Source organism: Pelobates fuscus, chromosome 9, assembly GCF_036172605.1.
Source record: "Pelobates fuscus isolate aPelFus1 chromosome 9, aPelFus1.pri, whole genome shotgun sequence".
In the NCBI taxonomy this organism is placed as follows: Eukaryota; Metazoa; Chordata; class Amphibia; order Anura; family Pelobatidae; genus Pelobates; species Pelobates fuscus.
Genome location: NC_086325.1, coordinates 102,546,639 through 102,564,678, shown reverse-complemented (window position 1 = coordinate 102,564,678; position 18,040 = coordinate 102,546,639). Strand labels below are relative to the sequence as shown.

The 18,040-nt window shown below is 40.8% G+C and overlaps 1 protein-coding gene across 2 annotated transcripts in view; it reads left to right on the top strand.

Moving 5' to 3' along the window:
- SHROOM4 (shroom family member 4) overlaps positions 1 to 14,476 on the top strand; it is a 99,092-nt gene extending 84,616 nt beyond the window's left edge. The window contains exons 6-10 of one of the 2 annotated variants that reach the window (XM_063432239.1): positions 243 to 866; positions 4,234 to 4,563; positions 8,695 to 8,887; positions 11,049 to 11,321; positions 12,621 to 14,476. In XM_063432239.1, coding sequence (XP_063288309.1) covers positions 243 to 866; positions 4,234 to 4,563; positions 8,695 to 8,887; positions 11,049 to 11,321; positions 12,621 to 12,869 — 1,669 coding nt within the window. In that variant the 3' untranslated portion in view covers positions 12,870 to 14,476. The remainder of the gene's footprint in view (positions 1 to 242; positions 867 to 4,233; positions 4,564 to 8,694; positions 8,888 to 11,048; positions 11,322 to 12,620) is intronic. The other variant, XM_063432240.1, reaches the window with a different exon arrangement.
- The last annotated feature ends 3,564 nt before the right edge of the window (positions 14,477 to 18,040 follow it).

Sequence of the window (18,040 nt, the reverse complement as noted above, 5' to 3'; positions counted from 1 at the left end):
TATTTATGCAAGTGTTCCGATACGAACATTGTAGCTGCAGGACATTTGCCACTATACCGGGTTTCCTGGTGAGTTATAACAAGATAGTATTTGTAGAACCTGAATGGGATAACTTTCAATATTTGGCCTTTCAATCATGCATTGCTGTTTTTTAATATCTGGCTGTATGTATTTAAAAACATTATATACAGTTTATGAAAGGCTTCTCAGACTTGTAATTCTCATTGTCGTCTCTCTTACAGTGAATTATGTCACTATAACCCTGGATTCCACCATTCTGGCCCATTCAGACCTTGTTGCGAAGGTAGTGACCAAGAATGGCCCCAGTATCACCGGACTGTGTCATCCTGCGACCTCTCCTGTGATTATTCCCCCCGACAAGTGGAGCTGCCATCTTTTCAGGAAGGGCCTCCAGACCCTGGATTAGCTCGTGGTAGGACATATTCTGTGAGTCAGCTTAATTTAGAGTCTGTAAGAGAAAGAAGAGATAATTCCCTAGCAAAGGTTGAAGAAAGAGACCCACCTGCTCCAACAAAGAAGAAAGGGCCACCTCGCCCACCTCCTCCAAACTGGGAAAAATACAAGGAGCGTCGGGCTTCTCACCAACTTGCCAGCCCTGGCCTACCTGATTCTAGCGAAAAGGACAGTGTGTCGTGTCATAACCAAGCTGTGGAAGCTGCAAGGCAGCGTTCTCAAAGTCTTCCTATGAACCAAGGATTTAAAAATATGACTGAGGCTTTCTCACCTCCCTCTTGTGAAGAGCTTCAGAGTGGAGATCGTGCTTACAAACTTTCAGAGTTTAGCCCAGAAACACAAGGCTCTCAAGATTTTACTACCTCTGTTTCTCCATGTCTTGATAGTGCAAGGTAGGTTGTGCTCTTATTACCTGGACTTCTGTTACAGTTACTTGTTTGTGAAACGGACATTTTGGTAAAAAGAGCTTTTATTTATAACCCACTTAAAACCAATTGAAATAATTATGCAAACGTTATTGGACTTGTGCACCAACACAACTCTTACACATTTGTAGTCTCCCCCCCTCCCCCAGATAATTGACTGTAAATAACAGTGCTTCCAATATCCCACCTTTTCACTTTCTAAAATCTTATTTTTTTGCTGGTTCCTATACAGATGTGCATATTTTTCTGTCCTAATGTAAGGTGTTCAATAACACAAATGTACAAGTCCTCAACATAGCAAAGGATTGGTGGTTGTGTAGTTTAACTAACAGCTTTCATAAGTAGAAAGTTGATATCTGAAATACAAGTTCTGCTAATCCCTGATCTAAGCACAAATGTAGCTGTACATAGTGATCTTTAACCCCTTAAGGACCATACTTCTGGAATAAAAGGGAATCATGACGTGTCACACACGTCATGTGTCCTTAAGGGGTTAAAATCTTTTAATCACCCCATCTCCCATACACTTGTAACCCTTGCAAAGCTGGATCTAACATACCCTACAGTTTGCTCTATAGAACAAGATGAGATAATCTTTGTCCATGCTACGTTTTGAGGTGGATCAAATGTGTGCAGGAAGATGAAACTTTAAAACTCATCCTTTTTTTTTTTTTTTTTTTTTTTTTTTTAATAGTTTTTGTATACTTTGTATACTAGTGGTTCCTACCCCAGTTATGAAGACATAATGACACAGGCTTTGTTTGTATCGATAATGGAACAGAATTGGGAAATTGCCAAAATCATGTACTATTGTTATGCATTGAGGGCAGGTTTTTGAACGACCAGACTGTAGAATGCATTACAAAACAATAGGTTAATAACAGCCTGGAGCGCCCCTTTAAATATAGCTTTTTTTAGCCTCTCCCTCCATACCATTTGCATACAGTTAAAAGTGCCAAATATGAACGCTGTAGTCATTGTGCACACATCTCCTCTGCTCCCAAATTATGTGGGCAACATTCCTCAATATTTTGAGTGCTGATTGTGGAACTCTGTCCTCTCCATTAGAATAGGGGCATTCACAGTTGTGACTATCTTGGATTCGGTCACTGTCACAATTTTGGGGCACTTGTCCCACTAAATCTGGTGGTATGTGATTGGTTCACTATAAGTTGGTTTGACGGTTGGTTTGACGGTCTCCGTTAACTGGAAACCTCCCTAAAGGAACAGATAGATGCACAGACTGAGGCAATTTGTGCTTCCATTGTTTTTGTCACTGAACCTTTCCTCTCACATGATTCCCTGTAACAGCAATCCTATGTATGAACACAAAGTACAGTCCGTCATCTTCAACACTTGAGCTTATGGTTGCTTAATTAAACCAAAAAATTGCACTGTGATAACTTGTGTCACCATCAGACATGCAAGAATGTGCCACATTGTTACTTGGTACCAAGCCCTTTTACATCATGAAAGTCCTGGCACTCTGTCACAAAGGGTTTATGCCCGTTAATTACTAAAGTGTGCTTGAATTTTGGAAGTGTCACATCCCTTAAAAGTTTTTTTTTAAATATGTTTTATTATTTTTTAACCCCTTAAGGACACATGACATGTGTGACATGTCATGATTCCCTTTTATTCCAGAAGTTTGGTCCTTAAGGGGTTAATCCATTGAGGGAAAAGGACATATTTTTTCATGTATACACAGGCTTATTCTGCATCACTCAGGCAAGATCCCATCTTACCCCACCAATTTGTAACACACATGGCTCGCTGTTCTCATCAGGCATGCTTGTTTCCATCTCTGCCCCCGTGCTACTGGTTTAAATAATTCTGTGTCTTTCTTGCTCACACCCAGTAGCCCACACATTACAAGCTCTTAAGGAAGTATAGCACATTGTGCAGTTTTTTGATCACAGGACCCTTCTGGCTGATTAATGTGGTGTTGACAACACCCCACACAAATGAACACCCCACCTTACAATGAATTTAGTAACGAATAAACCTCTGTAACTTGGAATCCTTATTTAAAATGGATGTTTAGGAAAAGTAGGCACAGTAAAGATACACTGAACAAATACACTGCTGTTTGATAAGGTAGCTGTGAGATATGTTTGAGTCTTGTTACTGCTATTCCTGTGTAAGAAATGCATTTTTAGATCATGTCTATTTTGTTAAAGGAACAATATAGGGTCAGGAATACAAACGTGTATTCCTAACACAATAGTTTTAAAAATGCATGCCAGGGGGCCGATCTTCCCCTTGCCACCCCCCTTTAAATAAGCATAAACCTCCTATTTTTCTATAGGAAAGCATTGGATTGGCTGAGATAGTCATCCCTGCCCTGCCCAGTCATTTCCGTGTATCGATGCATTGAATCAATGCACCTCTAAGGTGAAATTTCAGCATCCCCATGCAGAGCCTTGAGGCGCTGAACGACAGTGTTGCACATTGTGCACCACTGACCCAGGAAGCACCTTTAGTGGCCATCTGAGTGGCTATCACTGGAGGTGTTCCCAGGGAGCAATGTAAACACTGTACAAAAGTATTTACCACAAAATGTCTGCAGGGACTGACTATACTCACCAGAACAACTACCGTAGTAAAGCTGTAGTTGTTTTGGTGACTATAGTGTCCCTTTAAGGTTTATTGAAGGAACGGTCATTCAGATTAGGGAAGCTGTGATTGTCTAGATGATGTTGTTAAGGATACTGTGATTGGGGAGTAACTAGAATCAATTAAGCCCCCTCGAATTCTGATGGTGTTGGGCACTGTGTAGAATAAGATGGGGGGGGGGGGGGGGGGGGGGGGGAGGGGAGGGGGAGACATCACTGTGGGGAATCTGATGGTGGGCTGGGTCGAAGAGTAGGTAGTTGGGAAATATGATGGTGGGGTGGGAGGAAAGGCACTGTGCAGAATGTGATGGTGAAATGGGGGGAAGGCACTGTGCGTAATATGATGATGGTGGTAGTGGTGGTCGGGTGGGAGGGAAGGCAGTGTGGAGAAACTGGTGGCATGGCTGAACAGGAAGGCACTGTGGAGAATACAGATGGAAGGTGTTAAATAAAAACAGAAACAAAGATTCTTGGTTAAGTTTCAAAATTGATTTTAATATTTTTGAATAAACGTTTTAAAATGATGTAATAGGAAAACGTTAATTTGTTTACATTTTTTGATGGTTTTTGTTATGTTCTACTTTTCATATATTTTTTGATATTTAAATATTTAAAATTTTCAAAATATTTCGACATGTTGCTTGGTATAGTTTTCTAACTGTAAAATCATGTATATTTTGTGCTATAGTTTTTAGATCAATTTGTGTTACTTTTTGCAGGGTGGATGCACATTCCTCATGCCTAGTGTCACCTGTTGACCGATTGCAAGGTAGAACGTTGATAGGTCATACTTTACCTTCAGAGTCCATTTCTTCCCTTTGCGACCAAGAATGTGTTCTGGATGAAGATGCAGAGAGGCTGGTTTCAACTGTTGAGGGAGATGCAGAGGATAGTGACTTTCATCCTGAGGATGCATCTATCAAACCTGTTCCCACACATATTTCTGGAAGAGAACAAGTATCTATATTAGATGACTTTCAGGGCAGCTACCGCCACTTTGAAGATGAATGGTCGACCGACAGGGAGTCTGAAATTTCCATACCAGACAGGTATGTTTATTTTACAGAAGACTGTAATTGTGTTGGGCTGGATATGTATGGATTCTTGTGTAGCTATGTTAAAGTGACTCTGTAACTTCTGAGTGTTTTAGAAAAAAGGGGAGTTGGGGGAGGGTGGTACACCCGTAAGATGCATATTTAAACCGTGGTGGTGCCGTAAATGCCAAAATGTATGCAATATAAATCACTTATTTTAGCAAACAAACCTGGAGATTCAGTTAAGTACACCACAGTACCCCAATATCTGTTGGTGCTACACTAATTGTAAAATGGCTGTTGTAAGAACATTGTGAATATGCACGTCCCAGGTGTGCCCCCAATTCCCTTTTTTTCCATGTACGGGCAAAAGCTTTGAGACTTGAGCAAGGACTAAGCGAAAGCTACTTAGTTTCTCGAACATGTTTTTGCTAATTTGTGCCATTACATAGAGAGCCTATACCATTGGCATATCAGACTGATCCAAAACCAGATTCTTTTTGGGTTGAGCACCCCAGCCACTGCTTCAGGGGCCCCTTTGGAGATGACCACAGGGAAGTATAAATTTGAGGAGGTTTTGGTTAGCAATGTCACTTTAATAATATTTTTATTTGATATAGAGCAGATACATGATCTGCATAAAATCACAATCACTTTAATTATATAGTTATCACACTGTAATTATTTTAATTTTGTTTTCGATCACATTAATGTTGCATGATATGTATTTATATTCACAATGTTTTTAGAACAGATTCATTAAATACACTTTAGTTCATTTAACTGTAGAACTATTTAATTTGACTCGTGTTAAAATTAAGAGTCAGAAAGGAGGCTCCCACCCCACTGCATCTATAGTAATAATATTTCAACTGGTATTCCACCCAAAGAAAGGGTGGAGGAAAAAAAAGGACACTATTTTAAACCCTTTAAACATAAACAGAGTTTTACCAGATAACAGTTACAACATTCACAGGAAAAAGGAAAAAAAAAACGTCTTTGTCCATGGTGTTTCCTTAGGAGGTTCCACTATTCTTAATATTTAAAAGACCTGTCGCGGTTGTAGTGCATTTATTGGGCCTTTTGCCATTTTAGGTTACATTCATTAAAGGGATACTGTAGTGCCAGGAATACAAAGCTGTATTCTTGGCACTATCGCTCCCCCTGCCTCTCCCCTCCCTCGTGCCCTCCCCCCGTCCCCCTTCTCCCCAGTAAATAATCGGTAAAAAAACCTTTAGTTACTTGCCTAAAGTCGAAGCACTGTACTCTGTGTGTTTCCCTTTGATACCCCATTTACAATTTGATCGGTTTATGGCTGTATCCACAATAAATACCGTATTTATCGGCGTATAACACGCACCGGCGTATAACACGCACCTCATTTTTAGAAGGAAATTCCAGGAAATTTCCCCCCCTCCCATAGAATTCCCCCCCCATTTTCATAGTATTCCCCCCCCATTTTCATAGTATTCTCCCCCCTTTTTCATAGTATTCTCCCCCCCTTTTTCATAGTATTCTCCCCCCCTTTTTCATAGTATTCTCCCCCCCCATAGTGTTCCCCCCTCATCCCATAGTGTTCCCCCCTCATCTCAGTGTTCCCCCCTCATCTCAGTGTTCCCCCCTCATCTCATAGTGTTCCCCCCTCATCCCATAGTGTTCCCCCCTCATCCCATAGTGTTCCCCCCTCATCCCATAGTGTTCCCCCCTCATCCCATAGTGTTCCCCCCTCATCCCATGGTGTTCCCCCCTCATCCCATGGTGTTCCCCCCTCATCCCATGGTGTTCCCCCCTCATCCCATGGTGTTCCCCCCTCATCCCATGGTGTTCCCCCCTCATCCCATGGTGTTCCCCCCTCATCCCATGGTGTTCCCCCCTCATCCCATGGTGTTCCCCCTCATCCCATGGTGTTCCCCCCTCATCCCATGGTGTTCCCCCCTCATCCCATAGTGTTCCCCCCTCATCCCATAGTGTTCCCCCCTCATCCCATAGTGTTCCCCCCTCATCCCATAGTGTTCCCCCCTCATCCCATAGTGTTCCCCCCTCATCCCATAGTGTTCCCCCCTCATCCCATAGTGTTCCCCCCTCATCCCATAGTGTTCCCCCTCATCCCATAGTGTTCCCCCCTCATCCCATAGTGTTCCCCCCTCATCCCATAGTGTTCCCCCCTCATCCCATAGTGTTCCCCCCTCATCCCATAGTGTTCCCCCCTCATCCCATAGTGTTCCCCCTCATCCCATAGTGTTCCCCCCTCATCCCATAGTGTTCCCCCCTCATCCCATAGTGTTCCCCCCTCATCCCATAGTGTTCCCCCCTCATCCCATAGTGTTCCCCCCTCATCCCATAGTGTTCCCCCCTCATCCCATAGTGTTCCCCCCTCATCCCATAGTGTTCCCCCCTCATCCCATAGTGTTCCCCCTCATCCCATAGTGTTACCCCCCTCATCCCATAGTGTTCCCCCCTCATCCCATAGTGTTCCCCCCTCATCCCATAGTGTTCCCCCCTCATCCCATAGTGTTCCCCCCTCATCCCATAGTGTTCCCCCCCTCATCCCATAGTATTCCCCCCCTCATCCCATAGTATTCCCCCCCTCATCCCATAGTGTTCCCCCCTCATCCCATAGTGTTCCCCCCTCATCCCATAGTATTCCTCCCCCCCGATAGTATTCTCCCCCCCATCCCATAGTATTCTCTCCCCCCCCCCCCCCCCCCCCCATAGTATTATTGATCTGATTGACTTATATGAGCACATAAAAATATACGGTAAGCCTCTGGGTGCAATTTTATAGTAAAATATTGACACACAGTTGTCCATTTTTTATTTTTTTACCAACTATATGCAAATTGCACATATTGCAGAAAGCTCCTTAGTTTGGCAGAACGCTTGGAAAACTGAGCAGTTATCTCTCATGGCTTCTACAATGTAATGTGTTGGGAATAGTTGGGAACTTTGTTATATATGGGTTAAACAATTAGGGTATTATTATATACCTGAGATATGGATTCACTTTCATCTCCCCCCAATCTTTCTGTATGGATTAGCATGGCCTGTATGAATTAAAATAAGTTATCTGGCATATTAACATGTAGTCCAGTGACTCCCTTCTCCCTCCCCCTCCCATAGTGCACTTTCCCTTGTCCCATAATTACTTACCTGTCTTGAAGCGTGGGCCGGCTTCACAGCGCGCACCGCGGTACAGGAACTTCCATTTCAGGTTCCGGTTTCCGGCGGGACTGAAAGTAAGTGTGCACAAGTGTGCACACTTCCTTTCAGTCCCGCCGGAAACCGGAACCTGAAATGGAAGTTCCAGTACCGCGGTGCGCGCTGAACACCGGCCCACGTTTCAAGACAGGTAAGTAATTATGGGATATCGGCGTATAACACGCACCCACGATTTTCCCGCTATTTTCAGGGAGAAAAAGTGCGTGTTATACGCCGATAAATACGGTACTTAGAAATATTGAGATGACTGTTCTCCAGAAATGTAAAAGAAGTCCAGATCTACACAGCAGAACTCCATCTGACATGCAGAGAATATTTGGGTCCCTGGATCTTCTTCCTCGTTCCTATTGATCTATATGTATTTCCACTGAGGTTAGACTAGCCATTTACTAAAGTTCAAAGGCATTCAGCCACTGAATGTTGTCCAAATAGGGTCAAACTTGACATTGCTGAAATGAATGCTTCCTCTTTCTCTATATTGAGAAGTCATAGGCACCCAGAGGACATTGGTGAGTGTAAAATGTTCGAAAACCGTTTGACTGCCTATTGTGGGCTTGCATAACCACCAAAGTGATCTGTAGTGGTTATTGTGCTTAACGTAAACTGCCGCTTGAATAATAATAGCAGGCTCTTGTATATTGGCAAAATATGTAAACATAAAAAGAATTGTCAGTTTTGTTTTTGTTTTATAGTATATTCATAAAAAAAGAGTGATCACATCTGATGACATGTAATGTATGTGACATAATTTTGAATATTTAAAGTAATTTATAGATCAATGAACTAGAGATTGAATTTGATCATATTTAAATTAATGCCCTGTGCGTGATCTCTTCAGGGAAATCATGCTTTTCTTGTCGTTCATTACTTGTAAATGCAAGATTCAAGGGCATAAACTAATTGTCTGATGTTTTAAATCTCTAACAGATATGAGTTCCAACCCATCTCACCCCCACCACTGTGTGGTGCAGTAAGTCCTACCTCCTGTGCTGCTTACTATAACACATCTGCAGCCAAAGCAGAGTTGTTGAATAAGATGAAGGATCTCACGGAAGTGCAAGAAGAAGGCGATAAAGCCACTGGAGTGGTGGAGGAAGAGGAGGAGCTGACAGTAAAAAAGGTATGTGAAAGTAGCATTTTAGATGCCTGCCTCTTAAAGGGACATTCTTGTGACACTTTAATTTATAAAAAAAAATTCTCATAAGTGAAGTGCGCTCTACCTTTTAGGGGCAGTCCTCTAGATATAAGGGAATAAAGTTGGGACAGTTAGACAGAACCTGATAATCGTGACTCTCCCACTAATATTGGGTATTCTGGGAGGGATGTGTTTCCATTTCTATTTAAATCTTTTCCGGCTATTGATCAAGACCTATAGTAACTGGCTAGTGATATTGCTTGGACAAAAAAATAAATAATAATAATAAATATGACAATCAATTTCACATTCTGTTGTGCAAATGGGGTAGACAACAGGTGGAAATTATAGGCAATTATAGGCAATTAGCAAGACACCCCAAATAAAGGAGTGGTTCTGCAGGTGGTGACCACAGACCACTTCTCAGTTCCTGTGCTTCCTGGCTGATGTTTTGGTCTCTTTTGAATGCTGGCGGTGCTTTCACTCTAGTGGTAGCATGAGACGGAGTCTACAACCCACACAAGTGGCTCAGGTAGTTCAGCTCATCCAGGATGGCACATCAATGCTGTGGCAAGAAGGTTTGCTGTGTCTGTCAGAGTAGTGTCCAGATCATGGAGGCGCTACCAGGAGACAGGCCAGTAGTACATCAGGAGACGTGGAGGAGGGCTACAACCCAGCCGCTACCTCCACCTTTGTGCAAGGAAGAACCGGAGGAGCACTGCCAGAGCCCTGCAAAATGACCTCCAGCAGGCCACAGATGTGCATGTGTCTGCTCAAACGGTCAGAAACAGACTCAATGAGGGTGGTATGAGAGCCTAACGTCCACAGGTGGGGGTTGTACTTGCAGGACGTTTGGCATTTGCCAGAGAACACCAAGATTGGCAAATTCGCCACTGGCGCCCTGTGCTCTTCACATGAAAGCAGGTTCACACTGAGCACATGTGACAGACGTGACAGAGTCTGGAGACGCCGTGGAGAATGTTCTGCTGCCTGCAACATCCTCCAGCATGACCGGTTTGGCAGTGGGTCTGTAATGGTGTGGGGTGGCATTTCTTTGGGGGGCCACACAGCTCTCCGTGTGCTCGCCAGAGGTAGCCTGACTGCCATTAGGTACCGAGATGAGATCCTCAGACCCCTTGTGAGATCATATGCTGGTCCGGTTGGCCCTGGGTTCCTCTTAATGCAAGACAATGCTAGACCTCATGTGGCTGGAGTGTGTCAGCAGTTCCTGCAAGACTAAGGCATTGGTGCTATGGACTGGCCCGCCCGTTCCCCTGACCTGAATCCAATTGAGCACATCTGGGACATCATGTCTTGCTCCATCCACCGTCACGTTGCACTACAGACTGTCCAGGAGTTGGCAGATGCTTTAGTCCAGGTCTGGGAGGAGATCCCTCAGGAGACCATCCGCGACCTCATCAGGAGCATGCACAGGCGTTGTAGGGAGGTCATACAGGCACGTGGAGGCCACACACACTACCGAGCCTCATTTTGACTTGTTTTAAGGATATTACATCAAAGTTGGATCAGCCTGTAGTGTATTTTTCCACTTTAATTTTAAGTGTGACTCCAAATCCAGACCTCCATGGGTTGAAAAATGTGATTTCCATTTTTTTATTTTTGTGTGATTTTGTTGTCAGCACAGTCAACTATGTAAAGAGCAAAGTATTTCAGAAGAATATTTAATTCATTCAGATCTAGGATGTTATTTTTGTGTTCCCTTTATTTTTTTGAGCAGTGTACTTGTGGATTGTTCGTGCAATTAAATTTAAGGAGAAACTATAGTGCTAGGAAAACAAAGTTGTTTGTTTTGTTACTCGCCACAGGTTTAGGCCACTGAGAATAAACATGAGGATGTGATTTTTGTAAACTATGGCACAGCCATACATGAAAAGTGTGCAAAATAAGTTTTAGTGGCATTTTAATACACATTCCTCTACATGGTACAAACAACCAAATACTATGGCTCCTGCAAAAAAGTAAGCAATCACATTTTACTTTTTATATAATGAGTGGTTTTTGGAGGAAAATGCTAAATCAAAAATCATGAAAAGTTCTAAAGAAAGCTACATGTACTAACACATCACTTTCTTCTTTTGGTTTATCCTGCTGCCTCTAAATAAATTCTCTCTTGACTTTTACCTAGATGCAGTTGATCGATAGTATCAGCAAAAAGCTTTCTGTTCTTCATGAAGCACAAAATGACCTCCAAGAAGAAATTGGCGCAAACACCGCCCTGGGATGTGAAGTAGGAGAGCTGCTCAAGTGTCTTTGTAAACCCAATGAATATGACAAATTCCGAATGTTTATTGGAGACCTCGATAAAGTTGTGAATCTGTTGTTATCCCTGTCTGGACGTTTGGCCAGGGTTGAGAGTGTTTTGAGTAGTGAAGATCCTGAACCATCTTTGGAGGAGAAGGTACATCATTTTATTTACTCTTGTTGTAATAGTTTTACCATGGAAGGCACACAATTGTTCGAAATAAAATTTTCTAATGTGTACATAGTTAACGTAGCTGGACACCTGGTAACCCGACTGGTTACATCCGTTATAAAAGGATTAAGTGACCCATCTTCACCAGTAACCAGACGACACACCGTTCCAGGGGTACAACAACTTTATTGGCCACACTCTGCTTTATACTGTTCCCATGCAAGGGGTGGATGTCACACAAACACTATGTCCCCTCCCAGGGTCCTCCCCCTCCCAGGGGTCGTATAACGGATCCGGAACCCCAGACTCTTTGTCCTCTATTCCCCCCATTCAGTGGTCCCTCCCAGGGCCCTCCCTCTCCCAGGGGTCTCCTCCTTGGAAACGGAATCCCCATCCCTTTGTCCCCTGTTCCCGCCACCTATCCTCTGGGTTTCCCACCTCCGGTGGCCAGGGGTCTTCATCCAATGAGCCTCTATACTGGGGAGGCCCAGCGCGGGAAAGTTTCCTGCCCCGGACTCTCAGGCACAGAAAGCCCGCTAACCCATCATTGTCCCCAAGAGAGTGTCCCCACCAATCTTAGGGATCCCCCCGAATGGTAACTGGCTTAGTTTGTGGGATTCCTAGGTGAAACCAGGCACGGGAAGCGTCTTTGTTCGGGACATGAATGCTCCCCCTGGCCACCGTCCATCTATACGAATGGCAGCCACCCAGGGAAGCACTCATTAATTACTTCCCTTGTGGTTTCACACTTATGTTGCGAACTGCCTACGTTCTAATTGATTGGTGTGAACACTCCAAGGGGCACTGCGGAGGTCTCAGTTCGGGAACCGAACGGGGTGGGAATCAATCCGCGAATGCTCCCCCTGGATGGCATTCGTCTAACGAGGGACGGCACGCGCTGAGGCTTCCCTTGCGGTTTGTGGTTTCCCACCTCGTTAACTAGGTGTAAATGTTCTAAACAAACATTCTACATGGGGTATTGAGGTGGTCCCCGTTCGGGAGGCAGGTAAAACACACGAATGCACATAGTTTTATGGGAAAACATGGGGGTGTCACACAGCAGTTAACTGAGAGTTAGTAGTCCCGCCACAGTTAAGCCTATAAATGTTATTCCTATGTCTGTTTTCAACCTTTTTATCCCCACTTCCCATACTAAAATTATAACTTGACTGGTTAGTGTCAAGAGTTTAGGAATTGTGAGTTGCTGAAACTAGCTGTATGTTATTGGATTCATTTTTGAGTGTTGTGTGTCTTACAGCTAATGATTGTATGTTTTCAATGCAGTTGAGTCTTCTGGAGAAAAAGAAGCAGCTTACAGACCAACTTGAAGATGCAAAGGAACTGAAAGCACATGTCACCCGAAGGGAGCAGGTTGTACTTGAGGTAGTTTCTCGGTATCTCAATGAGGATCAACTTCAGGACTACCAACACTACGTCAAGATGACTTCTGCTCTCATTGTTGAACAGAGAGAATTGGAAGACAAAATCCGACTTGGAGAAGAACAACTGAGATGTCTCAGAGAGAGCCTGTAACAATAGTTATATGAATGGAGAACTGCTTGGTTATCTTTAAATATCTCTTTAACTTCAACTTTTTAAGTTCCAACAAAGACCTAATCTGCTCTGGAGTTTTTTAACAGCAAATATATGTGTTGCTGATGATTTATTTTTTTTCCCCCTTGCTCAACACTACATATTTCCCTCCCACCCTCCCGCAACTGAAAACTTTTGATGCATCATCTCGACCATTTCACACCTCTTCTACACTACAATATATGGCTTCATCCTGAAAGTTACTAAAGCAGACCTCTAATTGTTGCACTAAATCCAGTATTTGGATTTTAAAAATATTTGCTTAATACTTATGTTTATTAGCAAAGTGCTGGTGGATATAGCAATATTTTACTCCTGAAAATGTCTGTGCCAAAGGTTTTTTTTTTTTTTTTCTTCAAAGAAAGATCTGACTTGATTTTTAATCATCATCGTTGTTAGTCTGGAATTTTCATTGTCATAACGTTTGAGACGTATGTCTTTTTTTTGTTCAATACGGTTTTTGTCACAGCTTGGCAAGAACTGGTTAATGACCATGCATACAACATAACATTTTAGATATTGTTCATATTATACAGCTGTAGAAATTTAAATATCCCAAGATCTTTGCATTTATGATTTTTGGGGTATATGTAAAAATATGTACTTGCAAGTATCTTATCACCCCAATTTCTTTTTTTTTTTATTTTGAGTGTAGGAGATTCTTTTATGATTACATATACTGTTTCAAACAGAAGTTTCATCATAAATGACTTGATGATATTTAACTTGCAGAACCCCCTTGCTAATGGCTAACTGGAAATTGCAGGAAATTTCAAAAGGGACAGTATGGTTGGTGTGCTTTTTGTCTTCTGATGTAAATCCAAGCTCACAAAATGCATACATCAGTGGATTAAATTAAAAAAAATGTGCTTTTAATACCGTTCTACTCAGAGAGACAACACACTGCAATCTTGTACCTCTTTTAATTGAGGATTTTAAGTGCCTTAATACGTTGTTAGTCTATATAATTATATATATTTGATGATACAAGTGTACATTTCATTGCAATCTTAGATCCACAAAGTACTATTTGTCCTAACTGGAAAACAAAGAAAAATCTGTAACCCACTACCTCTTAAATCTCTAATTAGAGCAAATCTTATATGACCAAAGATCCCAAAAAGAATTTACTCCTATCAACAATTTTTAAACCTTTCTGACTTCGGGGTAAAACGCAAAATGGAATGTGCCTTATATTTAGCTCTAATTATTACTTTATAAAAGAAACCTATAGCTCAAGCTATATATACTATGTTATAATTTCAGTAACGTTTCTTTTATTGTTTTATTGCTTTACATTTTATTTCCTCCAAGGAACATTTTAACTCCATAAAACATAGCTTATCTATGAATTGCATCATATGATTTGTGCCAGTAGTTCCGAATATTGTCTTATATACCAGGCTTTGTAATTTTTATTTTACCAATATCATGCATGCATGCATGCAAAAAAAAAAAACACATTTACACTAACAGATATATATTTTATGGTTATTCTTAAAATTTTGGCACACTAATATTTTTGATTTTTTTTTTTCCTAAAACTTCAACAGTTATGTCTGAATTCCTAGTTAACGGTTCTATTGGGGAGTTTGAATATTTTTTGTAATTTTGTATTTTATTTAAAAAAAAAAAAGAAAAGAAAAAGGAATTTGGTAAAACATATATATATTTTTTGTTAAGTTTTAAAGCCAAATAGAAACATGTATTTTGTTAATGTTACTCAGGACCAAGCCAAAGACTCAAAAAATATACATTTCTAAACTAATACCAAAATCAAGTCAATTTTTATGATGTATTAACATTTTTGTCTGCACATTCTTGATTGTAACCCCTTCACGGTTTAAAAGCTTGATATTTATGCATTTTGAAAACTGTTATATCTGTCATATCTTCCATAAAGAGGTGACAATGACGCATATTTGTTTCAAATCCATAATCTCCCATTGATTACTTAATTATTCAATTAGCACATTTATGGCATTATTATTCAACAGCTATTTTCTCTCTAATCCTTTTTGTTCTAATTTCCAACTTTATTATTGGTGACAATTTAGGAGCCTATACAAACCGTATCTGTGTGGGTTTCAGTGCTTACAACTGCTACATATTGAGAAGTTGCAACATATAATCAAAAGGTGTTTGATTTTCAAACAAATACAGTAATGTCTGGGCAATGCTATAAATATTACCAAAAAAATGTAGACTAGTGAAAGAAGACCTTTAGCTGGAAATTAACCACTTAAAAATCAATCTGAGTATATAAGCCAATTCTTTGAAACTTCAGTAGCCTTGCTTTTATTTGCAAAATCGAGCAATGACACATTTTGTTGGATAAAAGAAATGAAATATAGCATTTTTAACTGATTAGGTGATTTTAAATTATAATTAGGATAACTGGGTTAATGTATAAGAGAATAAGACACCAGGTCGATGGGGTTAAGCCCTGAATTAAAGGAACACTATAGGGTCAGGAACACATTCCTGACCCTATAGTGTTAAAACCACCATCTAGCCCCTCATGCCTCCCTAAATATAGCAGAATCATACTTGTATTCAATCCTGAAGCTGTAGCTCTGCATGCTGTTTGGCTCAGACTAGCAAGCAGTCTGCTGACATCATCAGAAGTGGTAGCCTGATCCAATCACAGTGCTAATCCATAGGATTGGCTGAGACTGACAAGGAGGCAGATCAGGGGCAGAGCCAGCACAATTCAAACAGCCCTGGCCAATCAGCATCTCCTCATAGAGATGAATTGAATCACTGAATCTCTATGAGTAAAGTTCAGTGTCTGCATGCAGAGGGAGGAGATACTGAATGTTTGGATGCATTTTAGGCAGTCATGACACAGGAAGGATCTCTAACAGCTATCTGAGGAGTGGCCAGTGGAGTAATCACTAGGCTATAATGAAAACACTGCATTTTCTCTGAAAAGACAGTGTTTACAGCAAAAAGCCTGAAGGTAATGATTCTACTCACCAGAACAAATTCAATAAGCTGTAGCTGCTCTGGTGACTATTGTGTCCCTTTTAAACTTTATTTGAAAGACATAAATAGAAGGCTTGAAGACCGTTGATAGTCCAGTTTTTAGGCAAAACACTTGTTGGTAAATGTGTGCAGTGGTTTATTTAATTCTGATACAAAAAAATTATATACTATTCACCATTACCATATATCTAAATTTCTGTTTTCTTTTAACTTTTTGATTATTTTTCAGATTTAAGTATCATGTTTTTTTTTTCTGTAACACCTTTTATTAAGGTGGTTTATTAAGGGGTGCCCCCTGCTGGTAATTTTGTAGCACTTTACTCTCTATAGTACAGTAGTTCCATTAATAACTGGCATTTAATGTGAATATTTATATATTTAGTATTCTTAATACATTATATCATCCAATTACAATAGAATGGCATTACATTTGTAAATAGCCACATTATATAACTGGAGGATAATTAGATTTTTTATTTTTTTATTTTTATAACTTGAATTAGTAGGGGGAAAAAAAAGTAAAATACTATATTTCTGTCCAATTTTATGTGCATAGAAAAAAAACACTAGAACACAAAATAAAATATTTTGTGTAACAACAAAATAAATAATATATAAAACTTAACTTAATAAGCGCTTCCCTCGGCAGCCTTCCCACAGGGATGCCCAATCAAACAGGAATGTACAAAAATAGGGGAATACAGCGGTTTTAACCTAAAAGCAATTAACAATACATAGTGTAATAAAGTATTAGGCATGTATAAAAACACTCTACTGGTAGCACTCACAGGATGGAAATAGTCAAAGCGCCTTAAGGGTGCCACCCTTAGTCCATTGGGGGGGTTGTGGAAATCCACCTTGCTTCTTAGGAACACAGGAACCAGAAGGAAGCAGGAATCAAATAGTATAAACGGTTTATTAATAAGAAAACAGCGGTCCTACGCGTTTCGTTCTAGACATCAGGGACCTCTTCAATTTAAAACCATTTCATGAAATACTATTGAAATTCCTGCTTCCTTCTGGTTCCTGTGTTCCTAAGAAGCAAGGTGGATTTCCACAACCCCCCCCCCCCCCCCCCCCTAATGGACTAGGGGTGGCACCCTTAAGGCACTTTGACTATTTCCATCCTGTGAGTGCTACCAGTAGCATGTTTTTATATATGCCTAATACTTTATTACACAATGTACTGTTAATTGCTTTTTAGGTTAAAACGGCTGTATCCCCCAATTTTATATCCATGCCTTTAAAGTAAAAGTTTTGTAAAAAATAAATATAAACTAGCTTTAAATGCTTATAGCATTGACAAAATAGGAATAATCCAAGAATTCTTACCACGAGAGTCCCAAGCTGTAGGTTCTCCACCCACACAAAGCACAAATATTCCTATATTCCAGGACAAAAATCCCGACTCTGCTGGAATAACGTTATGACCCCAATTATCACAACAAAGGCATATAAAATAAACAGAAATTAATATAAATGCAAACAGACGTTGCAGGGGAGTTGAGGGGACACAGCAGGATAATGCCAACGTTGGCTTAATAAATCAGTTTTGGTGTATAGATCATGCCCTGCAGTCTCACTGCCTAATTCTCTGCTATTTTAGAGTTAAATCACTTTTGTTCCTGTTTATGCAGCCCTTGTCACATCTCCCCTGGCTGTGACGGAGTCAGCCTGCGTGAAAAATTGTATCATTTTCAATCAGATGTTACTTTAAAGTTCAAGTTAGAGAGCTAAAAACATTTAATCGTACATAGGAGGCACTTGCAGGATCTAGTAGACTATTAACAGAGTAGGAGATAAGAAATTCTAAATTAAACAAAATGTTCAATAAAGGAAGTTTAAACATTGGATATATCTGTACAGGAAGTATTTAGGAAGGCTGTGCAAGTCACATGCAGACAGGTGTGATTAGGGCTGTATAAACAAAGTGATTTAACTTCTAAATGGCATAGAATTGAGCAGTAAGATAACAGACTAAAAGTCTGTTTGGGTTCCAGAAGCCCTCTAGTGGCTATCTGGTAGACGGCCACAGAGGGCTGTTTGACGTTGTCTGGAACTGCAATGTTTTACATTGCAGCACTAAGTGCAAAAGTACAATAAGCTGAAGTGGTCTGGAACAG